At 41.6% G+C, this 22,897-nt stretch overlaps 1 protein-coding gene across 3 annotated transcripts in view; it reads right to left on the bottom strand.

Annotated features, from left to right (window-relative positions):
- The window catches only part of UXS1 (UDP-glucuronate decarboxylase 1), a 63,895-nt gene that overhangs the window by 31,758 nt on the left and 9,240 nt on the right, over positions 1–22,897 (bottom strand). For 2 of the 3 annotated variants that reach the window (XM_063458161.1, XM_063458170.1), the window contains exons 2-6: positions 17,684–17,711; positions 15,198–15,249; positions 14,276–14,319; positions 1,925–1,985; positions 627–807 (exon numbers count right to left, since the gene is read on the bottom strand). In XM_063458161.1, the coding sequence (XP_063314231.1) occupies positions 627–807; positions 1,925–1,985; positions 14,276–14,319; positions 15,198–15,249; positions 17,684–17,711 (366 nt within the window). The remainder of the gene's footprint in view (positions 1–626; positions 808–1,924; positions 1,986–14,275; positions 14,320–15,197; positions 15,250–17,683; positions 17,712–22,897) is intronic. The other variant, XM_063458178.1, reaches the window with a different exon arrangement.

Raw genomic sequence — 22,897 nt, 5'->3', positions numbered from 1 at the left:
AGGATATCTGTTGTAGCTAAATAAGCAGTCATGTTTTACAATATGTAATAACAAAAAGATTTAAAAAATACTACTCATGGTTAAATCTTTTCAAATTAGAGTCTACAAGGTGTAAAATACAGAAAAATGGAAAATGGTAAAATAACTCCTTGCAATAATGCATTTTTCCGGGCTCTTTTTCCGCCAACTAAATAAAAAGTGTTCTAATGGTTCAGGTTTCTGGTTTGATTCCTGTACAGATAAAGTATTTTGTGGCCTAACAGATGATTATTCTTAGACTGCAAAAATTACGGGTAAGTTTGCTCCTTAGGTTGCAAGTTCAATGATCCTATCTACATTGAAGCTCATCCTCTGAGATTACATCTAATCTTCTCAGGCATTAAGAAAGCAAGGAAATTGCAATTGCAGCAACAACAAAAATGCTACAGTAATTACACAACAGTTTTATAGCAATCTAGTCAAAGGAAGGCTGAAGTTTATTGCTAGGGACATGGAATAGTTAAGAAAATTGCATTTAATTCAGCACCAACAAGTTCAGAGTTCTTCTCAGGTAAGACTTGTAGACAAGATATAAATGACATGCACATTATGTATAACAGGCTGTAATGTGGGTTATAAAAATATACCTTCAATGTAAAGTGGCTCAACGACATCATGATTAATCAGCTCAAAATTCTCATGCCCAATCCAGTGTTCCACATTCCTCTTCCGACCCGTAAAGAAGTTGTCTACAACTGTGACCTCATGACCATCCATCATTAGCTTGTCGGTGAGATGGGAGCCCACAAATCCCGCACCTCCTGTTATCTGCATTAGAACAGGTAGCAGGAAATGCTTAGAACAATATAAAATGTATTTAATGGAGACATAAATAGTGAAAAAAAAAATTTCCCCTTCTAAATTAAAAATTGTTTTACTTACAACATATCACTAGCACACCACTGTACAATCTACATGCAATAGAAAGCAAGCTTATACAGTGCCTAATTTTTCTATAAATTGAATTGCCACTCAATACCATTAATAACGTTTTCAAAAGGTTTCTCAACGGCATTGCATTTAATGCCTCCTATCGGTTTTGATTTGGGGATATTGGAACCTAAATCATTATTTTAGTGGTCAACTGTGAATGCGCTTGTGAATCAATGAATGAACTGCTTTTTGAGCAGTTCTTTATGTAATGTGTCCTGCATGCTATTTAAATTCTGAGCAGAAACATAAATATTGCTTGGTATTTAGACTTGCAAGTAAATCACTCATGCAAAATACATGCAAATTGGTTTAATCAGCACATTGTGCCCCAATGCCCCTGCCTTATCTATGACAAAGTCACACGAATTGGTGCTGCATGCATTTTGGGATGTTACTGTAGACACGGAGCTTATTATGATTGTCATACATGTGTAGTGGGTGATGTCTGCATCCTTGTTGCCTAGTAGATGTGTCATCATGGAAAACATCCTAATACCGTTTTCACATTTTACAACAGGAGAATTCACATCTACCTTTATTTAAAAAAAAAATAAAATATGCAGCACTTTCGAAAAAACAAACAAAAGAGCTGATTTTGAGATAATACCCAGACTTATAGTGAATGGGATAGAGCATACATTGAGAAATATGTTTACCAGGCTGTCTTGATGGTGGAAAGACAGTGCCACAGGTGTGCACTATACAGCACACTCATGAATTTTAGGTAAGTACAGCTATCCGCAAGGTCGCTGCAGAAAACAGGTTGTTATTCTTTTTTTTAAAATGTATACATAAAAAAATAATGATAAAGAAAAATGAGTGGAATTGCCAGCACCCAGGTTGCAGATTTTTGGAGTTTTGTTTCGATTTATCCTGCTTATTAGTGTCACCCAACTGTGTCTTATAACAATTAGATAGATTGTGACTGTTTGTTAATAGCAAAAATACCTACCAGTATTCTTTTTCGATCCTTTTCAGATAAGAATTTCACAGGTGGATATTTTTGTGTAAAACTGCAATTACAAGGTAAGAAAAAAATAAAATTAAAATATTCTACAGCTTCTTCAGTTTTAATGTTATGCTTTCTTCATTAACAGAAGTAACACGCATTCAATGCAGCCACAATAGTGTAAAGTGCAAATGTAGGAAATAATACTTTATAAATGCACATGGCTTTCCTATACAATTAGAACTGTATCAAAATATATATTTTGTACATTGCTGCCATAAATGGTAGAAATTACAAATGTATCTACACAAACTGTGGTGGTATTACTCCTGGTAAAGTTCACAGTGTATCCGTATAGAGTAAATACAAATATTTTTAACTGCAGAAGGCAATGAGACTAGATCGTTCTGCTTGATTCTGACTGAAATGGAGACCAAAGGATTTTACTACACTTTTAAAGCATTAACAGCATAATACATAATAATTAGAGATATTTACTGTGCACCTTGGCAGCAAACCCAACAGTTAACAAGTTCCTGCCACGTACACTTGAATCAGGAATTGGCTACAGTCAGTTCCTGGTTCCTCATGGTTTTCTATGAAAGAATAAGCAACGCTCAGTGAGGTTGTTTAACATGCACAATTTTAAAAAAACTCCTCCAAACATACTATATATATATATATATATATATATATGGGGTACTTTGATGCAGTTGGCAGGCTTATGCAATGTATGATCATATAATGTAACCAAACCCCCATTATTTGTTACCTAGGTGAGGTGTTTTTAAATAGTACTATGTAGGATTTGAAATCACTGTTTAGTTAATAAGCGAGTGCACTGGTTTGTGTATTTTGGTCCCAGTAGCACCCTGTAATAAATCCATGAATAAATGCATGTTTAGGTGAGTGCAGCCCTCCTGACCTTGTATATATATATATATATATATATATATATATATATATACACACACACACACATATATATATATACACACACACACACACACACACACACACACACATATATATATATATACATATACACACACATACATACATACATACACACACACACGACCAATGGAGCATACACACTACATATTTTCACTTAAAAAGGAACATACCTTCTATAATCATTTGACTTAATTGACATGGTTGTAGTGACTGGAATTCCCAGCATAATTCCAAGATTCATGTTTAACAGTTTTCAAATAATTTAACACCAAGTTTAACACTAAATGAGGGTCACTGATACCCACAGCCCAGCCCCCACTGGTGATATGGCTTCAGCAAAGAAAAAAAAAATGCTTTAGTCAATGTGATGCAAAAGATGATGTGATCATGCTAAACGGATTGTACATTATTGTTGAAAGAGTATTGATTGGTTATTTCAAAGAGCAAACTTGGATATAAATAGGCATTGATTTTTAAAACCTCCTAGAGAAGTCAGTACACACCAGAACTCCCATTTTCTTCCCTATCACTCCATTAAAGGGATTTTATAGTGTTAGGAACACAAATCTATATTCCGAACGCTAATGCTCTCTTGTTGTCGTTGCCTCCTCAGATGTCAGCTGACTGGCGGGCTGACGTGCGTTGAGTGCATTAGGCCCTCCCCATAGGAAAGCACTGAATAGATGCTTGCATATTGGGGTACTTTACTGACACTGAATGTCCTCATGTAGAGCTTCAGGTATGCGATCCAACAGTCCAGTAAACTCCTGGAAGTGCCTCTGATAGACAGCCACTAAAAGCTGTCTTAGTACTGCAATGCAAACATTGCAGTTTCTCAAAATCCCTGTAGGACTAAGGTGGACAGACAACTTCAATCAGCTGAACGGTCTGGGTGCCTTTAGTTGTCCCTTTCAAGTGTATCGGTCACAGAACACACAACATGGTTTAAAAAGATAGTGGAGTTTATGGGCAGGGGAGCGAGGGAGAGACACTGGTAATGCAAGATTTGCATGTCCCAAGGCCTATGTGTACAGACAGGGGCGCTCACAGGGTGTAAGAGGGAGGAGGCCGGGAAAGATGAATGGGAACAAGGTAGGAGACAGATGGTGGGGTTCACAGGGACCACCAGGAGACGAGGAGATAACACACCATCCGCCATGGTTGGACAGAATGGCACAACCTTGAGGCCGTAGGCGGCTGACCCCACTACCCAAGCACTCTTCACTTGGCCTCTCCCTTAACTAGAGTCGGCCCAACCACCATCGGAAGGATCGGAAGGCACAGAGAGTAGCCGTCCATCCCAGCGCCCAGATAGGGCCCACACTGGAGCAGCACACAGCCCCCTAAGACACCTAGACTGGGAAGCCTGGAGGGCTTACGGGGAGGGTGAGGGCACCATAACCTGCTGCAGAGGCTCACGGGGACAGGCTCACGGGCAGAACCCGGACCCTCAAGAGGGGGAAAGACCCGGGACACACATAGGGACTCCATCCGCAAGCACGCATAACCCCAGCGGCCAGTGTGGGTATGCAACCCACTGAAAAAGTAAGGATCTTGCATTTTGTGGCACAGCGGATTGGGGCTGGGAGCCTCCTTCTTCAGTCGGAACTTTGGTACTTCCGGGCGGAGGGGGATTGCACCTCCGGGCTGCTCTGGCAAATTGTAAGACCAGACTTAATAGGAGGATTGAGAAGTATATGTTGTTACAGTTATTGTTTAATTTTCATGTTATGTTCTTTTCAATGGTTGCTGGTGATCCATGGCACGGGGGAACCGGGGAATCAGAAGTGGTGAGGGGCACCCGGGAGGACTTGGAAGGAAGATATGCATGTAAACGCCCTCTTGACATTTCACATGCTAGGGATAGCCCATCACCCACACACAGATGGCTTTAAGATTATATCCCTTAATGTAAAGGGGCTGAACTCCCCCACAAAACGCAGACTGCTGTGGAGAGAGCTCAAATGTAGCAAAGCAGATATCACCCTCATTCAGGAGACACACCTCCCTAGGCAAACAGATAAAATTACACAACACACAGTACCCCACAGTACATGAAGCCAGGGACCTGCGCGAGCGAGCGGGAGTAGCGTACTCATCCACAAACGTCCCTTTCTCGTGATGGGGACGCAGGCAGACCTCGAAGGACGATATGCATCAGTCATGGGGACCATACACAACACCAACCTCCGCATCATAAAAACACATACGCACCCAATGATCCTGACGCATTATTCTGGGACACTTTGACCATACTGGTCAGCTCTGACGGAAGAGGGGTGACGGTAGTGGGAGATTACTTCAATGCAGCGCCCTGTCCGGCAGTCGACAGGAGCACAAAACCGGGGCCGTGAGGTCCCAGAGGGGAGCACAGGACAAACTACTCCACATGTTCCTGAGAAATACACGACTGCTAGACTCATGGCAACTCCACCACCCAGACACTCTTGACTTTACATTTTACTCGGCACCTCATGGCACCTACTCGAGAATCAATAACTTCCTACTCAATGGGGCGGGGATGGCGAAACTCACACACGCTGCGATAGGGAGTATCAAATGGTCAGACCATGCTGACATAGCGATCACCCTGGAGGAACTTAAATATTTCTACAACTGGAGACATGGAGACTCAACACGAGCCTGCTCCAGAACGACGACATATGCCAGACCACGGACACGGTCATCAAAGACTATTTCACACAAAACATCCCCCAATAGGTGAACCTAGTAGCGGTCTGGGCAGCCCATAAAGGGGCTAATTCATCAAAGTGGCGACCCACAAGAAAAAAAATACACCACGCAGCAGCTCTTAGAGCTGCAAGCAGCGCTACAGAAGGCGGAACAACAGCACAAAGCAGACCCAACAGAGGGGAGACTGACAGAACTGAACGCCTTGCGGCACTCGATTAGGGAACTTTCTCTGGAAGGCGTAGCACGCTCGGTCCAGTGGTACAGGTGCCTGTTCTATGAGAAGTCAAACAAAATGAACTCACTACTAGCCAGGACCTTACGCCCCAGAGGAGATTTCAAGCCCATTCATAAAATTTGCACACAGGCGGGTAGCGTAGTCCACACCAGAGGAAAAAAAAAATCAAATAAGGTGTTCACTCAATTCTACTCGGAATTGTATGGACACTCCCGTCAGGAACAGCGCTCCCCCCCAAACGGGAACAGACGGACTTTCAAATTCACCCACTCTGGCACCACACTAAGAAGAGATAATTTCAAATAGCAGCTGCAAACACTACCAGTAATGAGCACAATCCACCTTCTTAACCCCTAACACTCAGTTCTTCTCCTTTCCTCTAATTACCTATCCATCAGAGCAATGCTCTATATTCTCCTCCTCTCCCATCTCCCTCATGATCAAAATATCCCCATCCACCAACTTCCCTCAACAACACACTCACATTTACATTAATCCCTCTTTGCTACACTCCCCCCTTCTCTCATCTCCAGCCCTGCACTCATTTCTCTACTCTCCCTCTCCTGCTCTAACCCAATCTCACCCTAGTCGCCGCCCATATAAAACCCATTCACACCTCCTGCCACTCTCTCTCCTCCTACTTCTGGCAGCTGGTGACGTCTCTCCCAACCCAGGGCCCCTCACCTCATCTTCTCACACTAAAATAACTAGAAACCATGCAAACCTCCTCCAAATACCCTGCAGTTTATCCTCCTTTACCAAAATTCAGTGTGCACTCTGGAACGCTTGCTCCATTTGTAGTAATATCAAATCTACAGCTATACATGACCTCATCATCTCTAACTCACAATACTGGCACTCACTGAGACCTGGCTGTCCGCATCTGATACCGCTACTCCTGCTTCTTTATGTTTCGGTGGTCTACAGTTCTCCCATACTCCTAGACTTGACTGTTAAGGAGGTGGTGTAGGCATCCTTCTCTCCCCTCAATGTACCTTTCAACCTATCCTCCCTGCCCTTGCCCTATCCTTTACTTCCTTTGAAGTTCACACTGTACGCCTTTTTAAGCCCACTCCTTTAAGAATTGCCATCATCTATCGCCCCCCCCCGGTCACCCTAAACTATTTATTGAACACTTTTCCTCCTGGTTACCCAACTTGCTTTCCTCTAGCACTCCCTCTCATATACTTGGGGACTTTAATATCCCTATCAACAAGGTCAACTGCCCTGATGCCTCTCGTCTGCTCTCTGTAACCTCCTCCTTTTGACTCACACAGATTTCTACCTCAGCAACTCACACTGCAGGAAACACTCTTGACCTCATCTTCACCAATCTCTGTACCACCTCTGATCTCTCCACTGTTCCATTTCCTTTGTCTGACCACCATCTGCTAACATTTAACATCTGCATACCCTATACCAAAATTTCACCACCATTAACTCTCCAACCTCGCAGAAACCTCAACTCCCTCGATCTCCAGCACGTCTCCACCAAACACTCCTTTTACCCATCTCAAATCTCAACTGCCCTAACTCTGCAACCTCACTCTACAACTCCACTCTCTCCTCTCAACTTGACATCATGGCACCTCCTACAGTTAAACGCAGCAAGCGCCCCCAATTACAACCCTGGCACACCAAGCTGACCCGTTACCTCCAAAAATGTTCCGGAACTGCTGAACACTGCTGGAGAAAGTCTCACTTTGCATCTGACTTTGTCCACTATAAATTTATGCTGCGCTCCTACAGCATGGCTCTTTCCTCTGCAAAAGTAAACTACTTCAAGAACCTCATAAGCACACTGTCCCATCAACCCAAACACCGGTTTCATACTTTTGATGCTCTTCTTCGCCCTGTGACTCCCCCTCCTTCCACCACCTTGTCCGCCACAAACTTTGCATATCATTTCACTGAGAAGATCTCTAATCTCTCTCCTACCCCTATCAATACATCACCCAACCCCACTCCCCCTGCCATCCTATGCTTATTTGCACCTGCCACCACACAAGAGGTTTCTGCTTTGCTCCCTCCATCCTATTCCCTCGCATCTCATCCGCACTTTGTCTCCCTCTCTTGCTCTTCCTCTCGCTAACATTTTCAATCTCTCCCTTTCCTCTGGCACATTTCCCTCACCCTTCAAACATGCAACCGTAACCCCAATTCTGAAAAAGCCCAACCATGATCCCGACTCCCCATCCAACTACCGCCCTATCTCGCTACTGCCATTTGCCTCCAAGATCCTCGAGAGAGAGAGTTGTGTACGCCAGATTGACTGACTTTCTCGAATCCAACTCTCTGCTTGACCCCCTTCAGTCTGGATTCCGCGCTGGTCACTCTGTCGAAACTGCTGTGACCAAAGTATCCAACGATTTAATTGCTGCTAAATCTCGCGGCCAATACTCTTTCCTAATCCTCCTTTATCTTTCTGCCGCCTTTGACACTGTTGATCATCAACAGCTTCTTCACATTCTCCGTAACTTTGGTCTAGGGGATACTGCTCTCTCATGGTGCTCCTCCTACCTCTCCCAGCGCTCTTTCAGTGTTTCTTTCTCTGGCTCTGCCTCTTTTCCCCAACCCCTCTCTGTCGGCGTCCCCCAAGGTTCTGTCCTCGGCCCCCTACTGTTCTCCATCTATACTGCCTCCCTTGGTAAACTCATCAGCTCCTTCGGCTTCCAATATCATTTAAAAGCAGATGACACAAATCTACATCCAACTGGATGGCTGCTCACTTCCTTAAACTCAACCTGTCCAAAACAGAACTAGTTTTTCCTCCCTCTAGTGCTGCTACTCCTGTGTCTGTCTCCATCCAAGTCAACGGCGCTACTATCACCTCTAGCTCGCAGACTCGCTGCCTAGGAGTTTTGATTCTGACCTCTCTTTTACTCCTCATGTCCAATCGATAGCCAAATCCTGTCGCTTCCAACTCAAGAACTTAGCGCGCATTCGCCCATATCTAACGCCGGACGCGGCTAAGGTACTGGTTCATGCTGCTGTTCTCTCTCGCCTTGACTATTGCAATCCCCTTCTCACCGGTCTTACATGTTCCCAGCTTGCAATGCTGCAATCTATAATGAATGCGGCTGCGAGGCTTATTTTCCTGTCCGGTCGCACCTCCCTCGCCTCCACGCTCTGTCAGTCCCTGTATTGGCTTCCAGTTAGATATAGGGACCAATTCAAAATTCTGGCACTTGCTTACAAATCCCTACATAATGCTGCTCCAACATACCTATCCTCCCTCATACACAAGTATGTCCCGTCGAGACCCCTGCGCTCAGCCCAAGACCTACGCCTATCCTCTGCCCGGATCCCCACCTCTGATGCTCGCCTTCAAGACTTCTCCAGGGCTGCACCTATTCTGTGGAACTCCCTTCCCTCCTCAATCAGACTTTCACCCAGCCTCCACTTCTTCATTAAAGCATATCAATTAAATGGTCAGCAGGTTTCTCATCCCCCACCCCATGACTCCTTTCCTGCAACTGTCAAAAATGACCTACCAAGCACTCAAACCCTTCTCTAACAAACTATTTAATCCCCCTACTTTAACCCTTTGTGTCACTATACCCCACTCCCTCTAGCATGTAAGCTCATCGAGCAGGGCCCTCAACCCCCACTGTTCCTGTACGTCCAGTGGTCTGATCTCAATTATGTGTCTGTTAGTCCACCCATTGTACAGCGCTACGGAATTTGTTGGCGCTATATAAATAAAATAATAATATCCCCATCAATATTATGCCCAAAACTTTAAGAGTAATAGTCATGCATATCATCCTCATAAATTAAGACAATTACAAGTATTTATACAACACCAACATATTCTGCAGCAAAAGCTGCATAGGCAGTGCTTCTAAGTTTAAATTAAAGGGACACTATCACCAGAAACTACAACGTAATGTAGTTCTGGTGAGTATAGTCAGTCCTTCAGGCTTTTTGCAGTGTAAACAGTCTTTTCAGAAAAATGTTTTTAAGACAAGGTCTGGAATACATGTTTGTGTTCCTGACCCTATAGTGTTCCTTTAAACAAGCAATCAAATCTGAAATGAACAGAGATAACTGAGAAAACAAGTGTTTGTGAGATTTGGTGGTAAGAATTTTAGTGTGCCCAGGTTGTAGTTTGAGCCATACAAGTTTTCATCTTAACTGTGAATGTCTCCATGTAAGAATATACAATATTTTGTTATGTAGATTTAGAATGGTGGGGGATGGTTCTTCCAACACTTTCTTTTGTACATACATGCAAACATGGTTTGCAACATCTCCAAATTTTAGTTCTTTTCTTTTTTTTGCTGAGGAAAGAGGGGGGATCCAGGTGGAAAATGGCACTCCAGACTGAGAAAACCTTGACCCAAAACCTTTTTCATATAATAAAAAAATTAAAAAACAAGGAAAAAAGGAGTATAGATTACCGTATTTATCGGCGTATAACACGCACTTTTTTCCCCTGAAAATAGGGGGAAAATCGTGGGTGCGTGTTATACGCCGATATCCCATAATTACTTACCTGTCCTGAAGCGTGGGCCGGCTTCACAGCTTGCACCGCGGTACAGGAACTTTAATTTCATGTTCCGGTTTCCGGCGGGACTGAAAGGAAGTGTGCACAATAGTGTGTGGGGGGAACACTATGGGATGAGGGGGGAATACTATGGGACGAGGGGGGGGGGAATACTATGGGACGAGGGGGGGGGGAATACTATGGGACGAGGGGGGGGGGAATACTATGGGATGAGGGGGGGGGGAATACTATGGGATGAGGGGGGGGGGGAATACTATGGGAAGGGGGGAAATTTCCTGGAATTTCTTTCTAAAAATGAGGTGCGTGTTATACGCCGGTGCGTGTTATACGCCGATAAATACGGTATTTGTTTGGAGGTCAACTTGAAAAGACATATCCACTGATCACTGGATAGGCCTCTGCCTAGGTTTAAGTTTTATGAAAATTGATATAAATATATGGTCTGTCCCCTAACTTGGATAATCACTCTGTTGCCCAGAGGGTTCGCTGATGTCCCAGTTCTCTATGCCGTCAACTGAGTAAAAGCTAGAGCAGGAACATTGTCCTACAGGCATTTTCCAGGTGATTGATACATTGTTGTGTTACATTCCACAAGGTTTAATTCAAAGCTCTTAACCTGTGCTTTATGTTAATCAGACATTGCAATATAATTACATTTGAAATGGAGACATTATATTTAATTTTAGTTCTTTAACTGAATCTCATTTGTAATTTAAAATGGTTTCATGTAATTTTTCTAGTAATCTTGAGATGAAGAAATAAAAGGGTTACCTTGATTTCTCAAGCATGGTATTAGCTCAGACTACATACTAAAATAAGAAGAAAGTGTTACATTTTAAGTAAGAACTCACTTTAACCCCTAAGTTGCCTCCTGCACACATCCCACTCCTCCCCAGACAGTATCCTTCTTCTGAATTTTCACTTCTAAGAAGTGCGGAGTACGGCAGGGCAAAAGCGCCTCTGATTGGCTGAGAGTGGTTAGCTGACGCTCTAAGCCAGTGACTTCCTATACACTAAAGTAATTTAAAAGTGCTTTAAAAGGGACTCTCTAGGCACCAGAACCCCAATAACATTGCATTCCTGTCTAATGCACCCTTTAGTGGCTATCACTCTGATAGCCACAAGCAGGGGTTTTGTAGTTGGAGTGACGTTCAGTATCTTTACACTCTCCATGGATACGTGCACCTTTCCCCATAGAGATGCACTAGGACAACAAATCTTTATGAGGAGATGCAGATTAGTGCAGCGACTGCGACACATGCGCTCTAACCCCTAATCATTTCTCTATGGGGAAGCATTTGATCATCACCTATAATGCAGGAGGAGTGGTGGCTTATGTTATCATTACAGGATTTTAACTTAAGGGGATCGCGGATATTAACGTAGTTAAGGTAACATTAGCTTTGGAAATACTTTTGTATTCCCAGCTTTTAACAGGAAATCAATTCAAATCAAAGTTCCATAAGTATTTTGTACCCAGAGTCCATTCTCATTTGTGAGAGTGAGTTATTGCAGCAGTGATTCCTTCTATAAGACAGCCTATTAGGCGGTCAATCAGGGAGCATGGAACACATTATTAGTGTCCCTATTGTGCATGTGGCATGCACAACAAAGTAAAACATGCTAATGGTTCATGGCTTTCCTGATAGTAAAACACAGTCCCAGTTCACTAAACAGTAACAAGCGGCTTATGTATTGATACCAGCCTTGGTATGGCTGTAAGTGTAGAGAGCACTTATACATACCTCCCAGCAATCTTCACTGGAGGAGGCAGGTATAGTGACATGAACCGTCTTACTAGCCATGCCAGTCTGGAAAAGCGTGATAGGACCCCATAAATGGGGCCTGCACGGACGAAAGTGGGACTATTGAGAAGCATGGTTATATGATATCTTGATCAAAAACTCATCTCAAACACCTTGTGGACATAGAATGAAAGGATAATATCAGACCCCACTGATCAGAAAGATAGGTTAGTGTGGGAAAAGTCTGCCTGAAGGGCAACCCGACAAGCAGAGAACCAATGGGCAATTTCAAGGTTCATAGTATTTTAGATTCCTCCCCCCCAACCCCCCAATAATTTTAATACTTGATCTATATAGTGCATAAAAAAAAAAAGTTTTCAAATGAAAACCAAAACTGTTCTAAACTATCATAGAGTTATAGTTTCTTAAATGGATATGTCATTTTCCTATGGGGAAACGTTCAATTTCCAGCACAGTAGTAAACTGACACCTTTACAGCTACAGGGGCCCACACAAGGGAAGGTCAAACATCATCTCTCACATTTACAATCCTCAGACATCCTGAACCCAAACACCCTCGGAAGCAACATAAATAACACTCCTGCTGGGTGACTGATACAGAAAGCTGCGAGAAAACACCATAAAAAGCATTTCTAAAAAAAAAAAACAATTTTACATGTAGACATGTATATCACACTTAATCAATTTGTGACACTATACATACAATTTGGAAAAAAATGCCTTGCACATTTACACTTTTTGTTAAGATGATACACACAATGCACTGAGCAGTGGATTGTGGTACAGGTTCCAAGTCTGGGAATCAGTGAATTCCTAGGTGACAGTGTCTGCCTACAGAGTAGCTACCAATCCTGGTGGCGCAATGAAACCTGTTGTACTAAGACGTTTAAAGTTAAAGGTCATCAAACTGTTGCTAGTGAGAGGGGAGGTAGATATTCATGTATTAGGAAGATATAAAATAACAGGATGAGTCCACATTCTACAAATTTGGAGATGATAGGGCAAGACAGGACTTAGGTGGAAACAGAAAATGGAATAAAGAGAAAAAGGGGACCAACAAAAAGGACCAGAAAAGGTTACTTACAAAATGTAAGTAAGTTAAATGAACACTATAGGGTCAGGAACACAAACATGTATTTAGAGTGTTAACCCCTTAAGGACCAAACTTCTGGAATAAAAGGGAATCATGACATGTCACACATGTCATGTGTCCTTAAGGGGTTAAACACCCCCCCCAGCCCCCCACCAAAAAAAACCAAAAAACCCTGCACATCTAGGTGGCTTGTCCCTTCATACCCCCCCTTAAAAGGTAAGAAAACTTGCCTTATTTCCAGCACCCCCTCCCCACCTCCTTGGCTGACAATCAGAATTGATGATCTCAGCAAATTCAATGCTTTCCCATAGGAAAAGCATTTGATTGGCTGAGATCATCAAGGAGGCTGGGCCAAATGCCAGTCTGGCCAATTAACATCTCCACAAAGAGATGCATTGAATCAATGCATCTCTATAGGGAAAGTTCAGCGCCTCCATGCAATGCATGGAGATGCTGAACTTCAGTGCAGCACTGCCCCAGGAAGCACCTCTAGTAGCCATTTGAGTAATGGCCACTGGAGGTGTCCCTAGGGAGAAATGTAAACGCTGACTTTTCTCTGACTAGCTTATAAAGAGGCAGCAGAGAAGGCTGAGAAACAGAGAAACATATGAATGTGCTATTGAGATGTAGAATAGAATAGTGGGAATTTTATCTCAGAGAACTTAATATGAAATTATTGGGAGGATGCATGTGTGGCAAAAAGCTATGCGGCTAATCAGCATCTCCATGGAAAGCATTCAGCACCTCCATGCAGACCCAATCTAATACATTGCCCCCAAATCCAATATAATGACCCCCTCCTTTCACTCTAATACATTGCCCACTCCATCCAATCTAATACAATGACGCTTAGTCCAATACACTGCCCTCCCTCAAATCTAATTGAATACACTGCCCCCCTCCCACCCCTTTAGTGGCCGACGGGCTGCAAAGACATCCAGTACAGGCCACAAGTTTGATATGCTTGGTGTATGGTCTTTCAGCTTCACTCCTATAACACTTGGTGACAACATTTAATTAACTGACAGAATCATTGAAATAATAATATAGAACCATGGAATACAAATCCTGCAACCAATCAGATTGCTTGGGTACTCACCTTTTTTCTAAATCTCGTATCTTCTCCCTCAAAGGTGCAATAAACTAAAAGAATGGGGAAAATATGTACACTTTGATTGATAGAAAGGAAACGTTGTTTACTGAACAAGTCTAATACAAATCTTAAATGTTTAATTCCTTAATGAATATTCTTTAGTGCCATAAGAACCAGAGTTTTTGTTCCCGTGTTGTTCCCATTATTTTCAAAATATTTTCTAACACTAATTGATTAGAGCCTGAAGCGTAGGATCCAGCTTCTCATGTGTCCTGCTCATCTACCCTTGCCATGTAAACCATATACCCAAGTAAGAATGAATTTAACTAAATATTCACTGGCATATTTTTTAATCCATTAAGTTATTTCTGTAGCAATATCATTATGTACAGAAAAGGCCACAAGTGCTTCTGATCAAAAGGGCAATTCTGGGACATTTATTTTGTAGGATTTATTTCTAGGTTATGTAATCATCACTTTTTATTATTAAAGTGTTAAAATCTATTATTCTTTTTATCTTCTCTTTTTTACGCATATACCACTCTTTAAAAATATTTTTAAATAAACTTCAGTCTTCAGAAAATATCCCTCCATGGATCGAGAATCAAGCTCACATTTATGGGCGATCATAAACACAATAGTCGATTTATTGTTTTGTCAGAATAACAGATATTTAAAAAAATAAAAAAAATTCCACAAATATATATATATATAAAAAAACTGGAAGTGGTCATGGAGGTTGGAATAATTCTCTAAAAAGAAGCGATTGATCCATGGATCATTAAATTTGACTTATTTTTGTAAACATTAAACAATATCACTGTAAAAATCATTTTAAATTAAGTAAGAATTGTAATATAGTTATATGTACATTCATACATAGAAATATATATATTGCCGTCACATAATATATTGGAGAAGTACAAACCTCTTCTAATTGCTTTTCCATTTTTTGTTCCCCAGTTTCCTGAATTGACCTGCTAAAAGATAATATGAAATTCAGCACAAAAATCACACAGGACAAAAAAAAAAAAAAAAAAAGAAAGAAAAACCGATATGAACATCAACAAGTGCGTTCAGAGTAAATAAAGTACTGTCGTAAGAATAATTACCTGGAATTCTGCATTGCACTTACTCATTAAAGGATCACTATAGGGTCAGGAACACAAACATGTATTCCTGACCTTATAGTGCTAAACCCATCATTTAGGTGGCTTGCCCCCCCTTAGCTTCTCTATGAAAGTTTAAAACTCACCTTATTTCTAGCGCCGTGCAGGTATGCCGGCGCTGGCTCTGCCCCCTTTGTGACATCACCAAAATGGTTGATTTTTAGCCAATCAAATGCTTTCCCATAGGAAAACCTTTCGATTGGCTAGAATTGACATGGGGGCAGGGCCAAATGCAGTTTTGGCCAATCAGGACCTCCTTATAGATATGCATTGAATCAATGCATCTCTATAAGGAAAATTCAGCGTCTTCATGCAGAGCGTGGGGACGCTGCACAGCAGGGCTGCTTACTGCAGGAAGTCACTCCAGTGGCCATCAGAGGAGCGGCCACTTGCAGGTGTCCCTAGGGGTAAACACTGCCTTTTCTCTGAAAAGACAGGGTTTACATGAAAATGCCTGAAGGGAATGATTACACTCACCAGAACAACTACATTAAGCTGTAGTTGTTCTGGTGACTATAGTGATCCTTTAAGTGCAGTTTAATCATCTAAGTCACAATTACAGACAAGCAATCGGACACCAAAAAAACAAAAAACACCAACAATAAAAACTAACAAAACAATAACACAGAAATGCATGTTTTTATTGAAAAGTACAGGCTGGAAAAAGTAGACAAATTTTTGAATTTGGTAATTTGTAGATCCTACTTTGGCAGCCACATCATCCAAACATTTCCTGTAGTTGCTAATAAGGCTTGCACAAAGTTGAAGATGAAGTTAAACAGAATAGTAGGGGTGAATTCTCAAAACATTCATAAAATATTTCCGAGTTCTCTGACTCTTAAGTGGCCACTCGAAAACACAAATCTACTTCATTTTCAGCCACTCTTTTGTGGATAGGTGTACTTTGGATCACTGTCATATTGCATCAGCCAACATCTCTAAAACTTGATCATGGATTGCTGCCCGGACATATTCTTGGGGAAAAAAAAAAAAGCATTGGATTGGCTGAAATCGGCAAGGAGGCAGGGCGGGGGCAGGACCAAATTACTGCTTGTCTAATCAGCACCTCTTCATAGAGATGTGTTGAATCAATGCATCTCTAGGAGGAAAGATCAGTGTATTTTGTGTAGCACTGCCCCAGGAAGCACCTCCAGTGGCCATCTGAGGAGTGGCCACTGGAGGTGTGCCTAGAGGGCAATGTAAATACTTCATTTTCTCTGAAAAAGCAGTGTTTGCATAAAAATGCCTGCAGGGAATTCTTACATTCACCAGAACAACTACATTAAGCTGATGTTGTTCTTGTGACTTTAGTGTACCTTTAACTGAGTGTAGACATTGCTTCACTTCTTCCAGCCTGTACAGTGAATTATTACAGAATTGAATCAATACATTAAAAAAAATAAAAAAATACAACCATTTGTTATTAACGTAGTCAGATTGTGTAGATAAAGATTAGACCATATTTTATAAGTAATCAATGTAGAATAGTTTGTTCACCAAGTGATTATTGGCTCTGAATTTGTGCTGTGTGAATTGTAATTCACTACAATTTAGAGTTTAGTAAATAAACCGCTAAATGTAAAGAGACCTTCTGTCTTCTGTATATGCTCAACCCTCCCTAATTTAATGAATAGCTCTGTAGTTGGATAAAACATGCAGACAGCTTAATTAACAGGGAAGTTGATATACATCTGAAGAGATTAAAAATAGGTGCCAAATCTACCTTAGAAAACCTCAAGGCTGCTTCCATTTGCTGCATGAGTGCAGATACACGCGTTTTAGTTTGACACTGCAAAATTAACATGCCTAATTGCTAAATTGAGTTATCGATTGGAAGCATTCAGCCTCTCATAGCAAACTATATTAGAAAAAAAAAAAAAAAATCATTTGGATTGTGATGAGGTGACAGCAAATCATGATTTATGATGGGCAGTGGTGCTGCTGGGGGTAAATAGTAGAGTTGTCAACCTGCACATGATATTGTACTCCTAATAGACAAGTAATACAAAAAAAACGGACAAAATAAGTCTAAAGCTTTAGGTGTATGGAGTGTCCCTTTAAATTCTATTGATGCACTCTGGGATACCCTTTTACAGTAAACACACTAAATTCCTACAAAAGTGGAAAGAAGAATGGGGTGTTTGGGTCCCACAGATAGACTGTCCCAGAAAAATAGGGGCACTTGGAAAGTATGGTCCAAATGGGGAAAAAGTATGCAGGAAGATATAGCATGTGATGTGCTTACCTCATGTTGACAAAGTTTCCCCAAACAGCTGGTGAAAAGAAAGGGGAAAAAAAAAAAAATAAGTGCAGGTTATGGAAATAATCATATTGGATACACAAACCTTTGTATTATTACAAAGAAACAGTGTGAGTTGTACAGTCTTTAAAGGCATATAATTATTAGTGATATTCACCAATACAAGAATGATCGAGAGAACAGCTAATTTTCTTCCTAGTAGCCAAACTGAGGGAAAAATTGCCAGGTTAGAGAAATTTCCAGTTTGATCATTTTGGCCTAAAATTGGCATTTCTCTGGTTCATTTCCAAAAATGTACAGTTTAAAGAATAACATAGTAAACACAAAATTTAACTCAGCAATACAACTCTGAGAGTGAAAATCTACTAAGTAGCATTATTGTGTTTTTCCCTGCACAGAGTAGATGCAGGATATGCACATATTTCTCCAAAGGATATATGCTCAGAATCATAAATCATAGGGGGCAGGGGAATCTTGCGCAAGAATAAATAGAGGAGGTGCCTGAAATTGAATTTGTTATTATTAAACACAGTATCATATTTATTGCTTATTCTAAAGTGTGGTTGTTCTCAAATAGCATTTAGATGTGGATATTAATAAACTTGTCAACAGCATGACCAATACATTAATGAAACATATAAGCATAGGTAGGCATCTAGAAGTTGGGGTCAAACATCTGCACTGGCCCCTGGGCCTTCGCAGCTATGGCGGTAAAGTGGAATCCTTAGATCCCTTAGGATTCCCCCCCCCAATGTTTTTCCCCTCCATCTTCCTCACTTCTGCTCCCACACTATCTCCCTTTCCTTCCAGAGTTGCCTTCCACACCATCCCAGACATCCCCAGAACAGGGGGCTTTTACTAAAGAAGGGGGAGAGAGGAGAGAGCACACTTTCCCTTCCAAGATTATTATTATTATTATTATTATGTCTGTTGTCAGCAAGCTGATGGCAGCTGTAAAAAATGCACAGAATAGACATTAGGTAGCCCGGCAGTGTAACTAGCCCCCAGAACAAATGTGCAGATTACATGGTGTGTTGAGTGGTTTTATGCTGAAATACTGCACATATATAACACCTACCACCATGATCACATCTAAATCGATGAATTGGTCAAGGTGGTTGGAGTAACCCTTTAGGAAGTGACTCCTTAATCAAAAAAATTGTGGCTTCCCATAGTGCAATAGTAGCCACTAAAAAAAAAGGAGCTAGAGAGAAAACAGAATGTCTGAGGCACATCTTATGTATAAAATTTGTATTCAAATTAAGCTAAAATTCCAGGGGAATTAAAAATGAAAATAATAATACAACAAACAGAGTGGCCAGTGGAGAGATGATCTCTACAGCAGCTGGCAGACAATGACAGCAAGACAGTGTTACAGCTGATGAGAAACACAACATGAAGCTGAGCTCTGATCAGACAATCATTTCCAAGTCAGTTTTGTTTCTCCCAAAAGGAGATTTTGTCTTTGGAGTAGCACATTTAATTCTGAGATTATATACTATTATCAAATGGACACGGGAATGAGAGGGGGAAAAAAAAAATACTGATCTCTGTTAGCAAAATAATTTATGAAGTAAAGAAAACAAAAACATTTCATGGTATTTATATTTCAATACTGTTCTAGAGAAACAAAATTGTTGAAAAAATTAAATTGTTAGCTTGACCTCAAAACTCAATTGATAAAGTGGCCTTGTCATTTGCAAATGCACAGCATTGTAGCATTGAAAACTAGACAGTGTAAGATTCAAAAGTAGCCTTCTGTAAAAACACAACTGGGCACGTCTACAGCTAGTAACTAGATGGGCATAATATATAGTTTTATTATTTGGATTTTTTTTTGGGGGGGGGGGCGTGGGGATGGTGGTTATATTTTTCATAAAAAGATGTAGGAGCAGGGCTCGAGTCCTGCAGGAACGCATGGGAACGGCGTTCCTGCACTTTTTCCAAAGCAGGAACGCTGTTCCCAGTCCTGCAGGACCTGCCCTGCTAACTGCACACAGGAACCCATCACACGCGGCGTTCTTCTCCAGCTCTCTCAGCTTCAAATCTCGCGAGACCCGCAGCTGTAAGAGCGTTGCCACGGGTTACCATGGCAACGCTCCGCACAGGCGAGTCTCGCGAGAGTTGAAGCTGAGAGAGCTGGAGAAGAACGCCGCGTGTGATGGGTTCCTGTGTGCAGCGGCTGCTACCCTCCACCGGACCACCAGGCGATCTCCCCCCTCCCTGACAAGGTAAGAAGCAGGGAGGGGGGAGTAAAGTAAAAAAAAAAAAAACACATAAAAGTTAAAAAGCAAATGCATCCCCCCCCCATCATCCAGCACACACACACATAATCCAGCACACACACACACACATAATCCAGCACACACACACACACATAATCCAGCACACACACACACACATAATCCAGCACACACACACACATAATCCAGTACACACACAATCCAGCACACACACAATCCAGCACACACACAATCCAGCACACACACACATAATCCAGCACACACACACATAATCCAGCACACACACACATAATCCAGCACACACACACATACACAATCCAGTACACACACACACACATACACAATCCAGTACACACACATAATCCAGTACACACACACACACAATCCAGTACACACACACACACACACATAATCCAGTACATACACACACACATAATCCAACACACACACACATAATCCAGCACACACACACATAATCCAGCACACACACACATAATCCAGCACACACACACATAATCCAGCACACACACACATAATCCAGCACACACACACATAATCCAGCACACACACACATAATCCAGCACACACACACATAATCCAGCACACACACACATAATCCAGCACACACACACACATAATCCAGTACACACACACATAATCCAGTACACACACACACACACACACACACAATCATCCAGCACACACACACACACATAATCCAGTACACACACACACATAATCCAGCACACACATACATAATCCAGCACACACACACATAATCCAGCACACACACACATAATCCAGCACACACACACATAATCCAGCACACACACACATAATCCAGCACACACACACATAATCCAGCACACACACACATAATCCAGCACACACACACATAATCCAGCACACACACACATAATCCAGCACACACACACATAATCCAGCACACACACACATAATCCAGCACACACACACACACACATAATCCAGCACACACACACACACATAATCCAGCACACACACACACACATAATCCAGCACACACACACACACATAATCCAGCACACACACACACACACATAATCCAGCACACACACACACACATAATCCAGCACACACACACACACATAATCCAGCACACACACACACACATAATCCAGCACACACACACACACATAATCCAGCACACACACACACACATAATCCAGTACACACACACATAATCCAGTACACACACACACATCATCCAGCACACACACACACATCATCCAGCACACACACACATCATCCAGCACACACACACACATCATCCAACACACATCATCCAGCGCACACACACACATCATCCAGCGCACACACACACATCATCCAGCGCACACACACACATCATCCAGCGCACACACACACACATCATCCAGCGCACACACACACATAATCCAGCACACACACACAATCCAGCACACACACACAATCCAGCACACACACACAATCCAGCACACACACACATCATCCAGCACACACACACATCATCCAGCACACACACACATCATCCAGCACACACACACATCATCCAGCACACACACACACACAATCATCCAGCACCCACACACACACACACACACATAATCCAGCACACACACTGCATTCATTATACACAATCTGCACTTACTACAAACACACTACATTCATTATACACACTCTGCACTCATTACAAACACACTAAATTCACTGTACACACTGCACTCACTACACACACTGCACTCACTACACACACTGCACTCACTACACACACTACATTCACTATACACACTACATTCACTATACACACTCTGCATTCACTACACACACACTACATACACTGCATTCATTATACACACTCTGCACTCACTACAAACACACTACATTCACTATACACACTCTGCATTCATTATACACACTCTGCATTCATTATACACACTCTGCATTCATTATACACACTCTGCACTCACTACAAACACACTACATACACTGCATTCACTACAAACACACTACATACACTGCATTCATTATACGCAATCTGCACTCACTACAAACACACTACATTCATTATACACACTCTGCACTCATTACAAACACACTAAATTCACTGTACACACTGCACTCACTACACACACTACATTCACTATACACACTCTGCATTCACTATACACACTCTGCATTCATTATACACACTCTGCATTCATTATACACACTCTGCATTCATTATACACACTCTGCATTCATTATACACACTCTGCATTCATTATACACACTCTGCATTCATTATACACACTCTGCATTCATTATACACACTCTGCATTCACTACACACACACTACATACACTGCATTCATTATACACACTCTGCACTCACTACAAACACACTACATTCACTATACACACTCTGCATTCATTATATAGACTCTGCATTCATTATACACACTCTGCACTCACTACAAACACACTACATACACTGCATTCACTACAAACACACTACATACACTGCATTCATTATACACAATCTGCACTCACTACAAACACACTACATTCATTATACACACTCTGCACTCACTACAAACACACTACATTCATTATACACACTGCACTCACTACAAACACACTACATTCACTATACACACTTTGCACTCACTACACACTATATTCATTATACACACTGCACTCACTACACACACACACTACATTCATTATACACATTCTGCACTCACTACAAACACACTACATTTATTATACACACTGCACTCACTACAAACACTTCATTATACATACTCTGCTCTCACCACAAACACACTACATTTATTATACACAATCCGCACTCACTACAAACACACTGCATTCATTATACACACTCTACACTTACTACAAATACACTACATTCATTATACACACTCTACACTTACTACAAACACACTACATTAATT

The sequence above is a fragment of the Pelobates fuscus genome, chromosome 1 (assembly GCF_036172605.1).
Source record: "Pelobates fuscus isolate aPelFus1 chromosome 1, aPelFus1.pri, whole genome shotgun sequence".
NCBI lineage: Eukaryota > Metazoa > Chordata > Amphibia > Anura > Pelobatidae > Pelobates > Pelobates fuscus.
The sequence above is the reverse complement of the archived record's forward strand: the minus strand, read 5'-3'. Positions and strand labels throughout refer to the sequence as shown.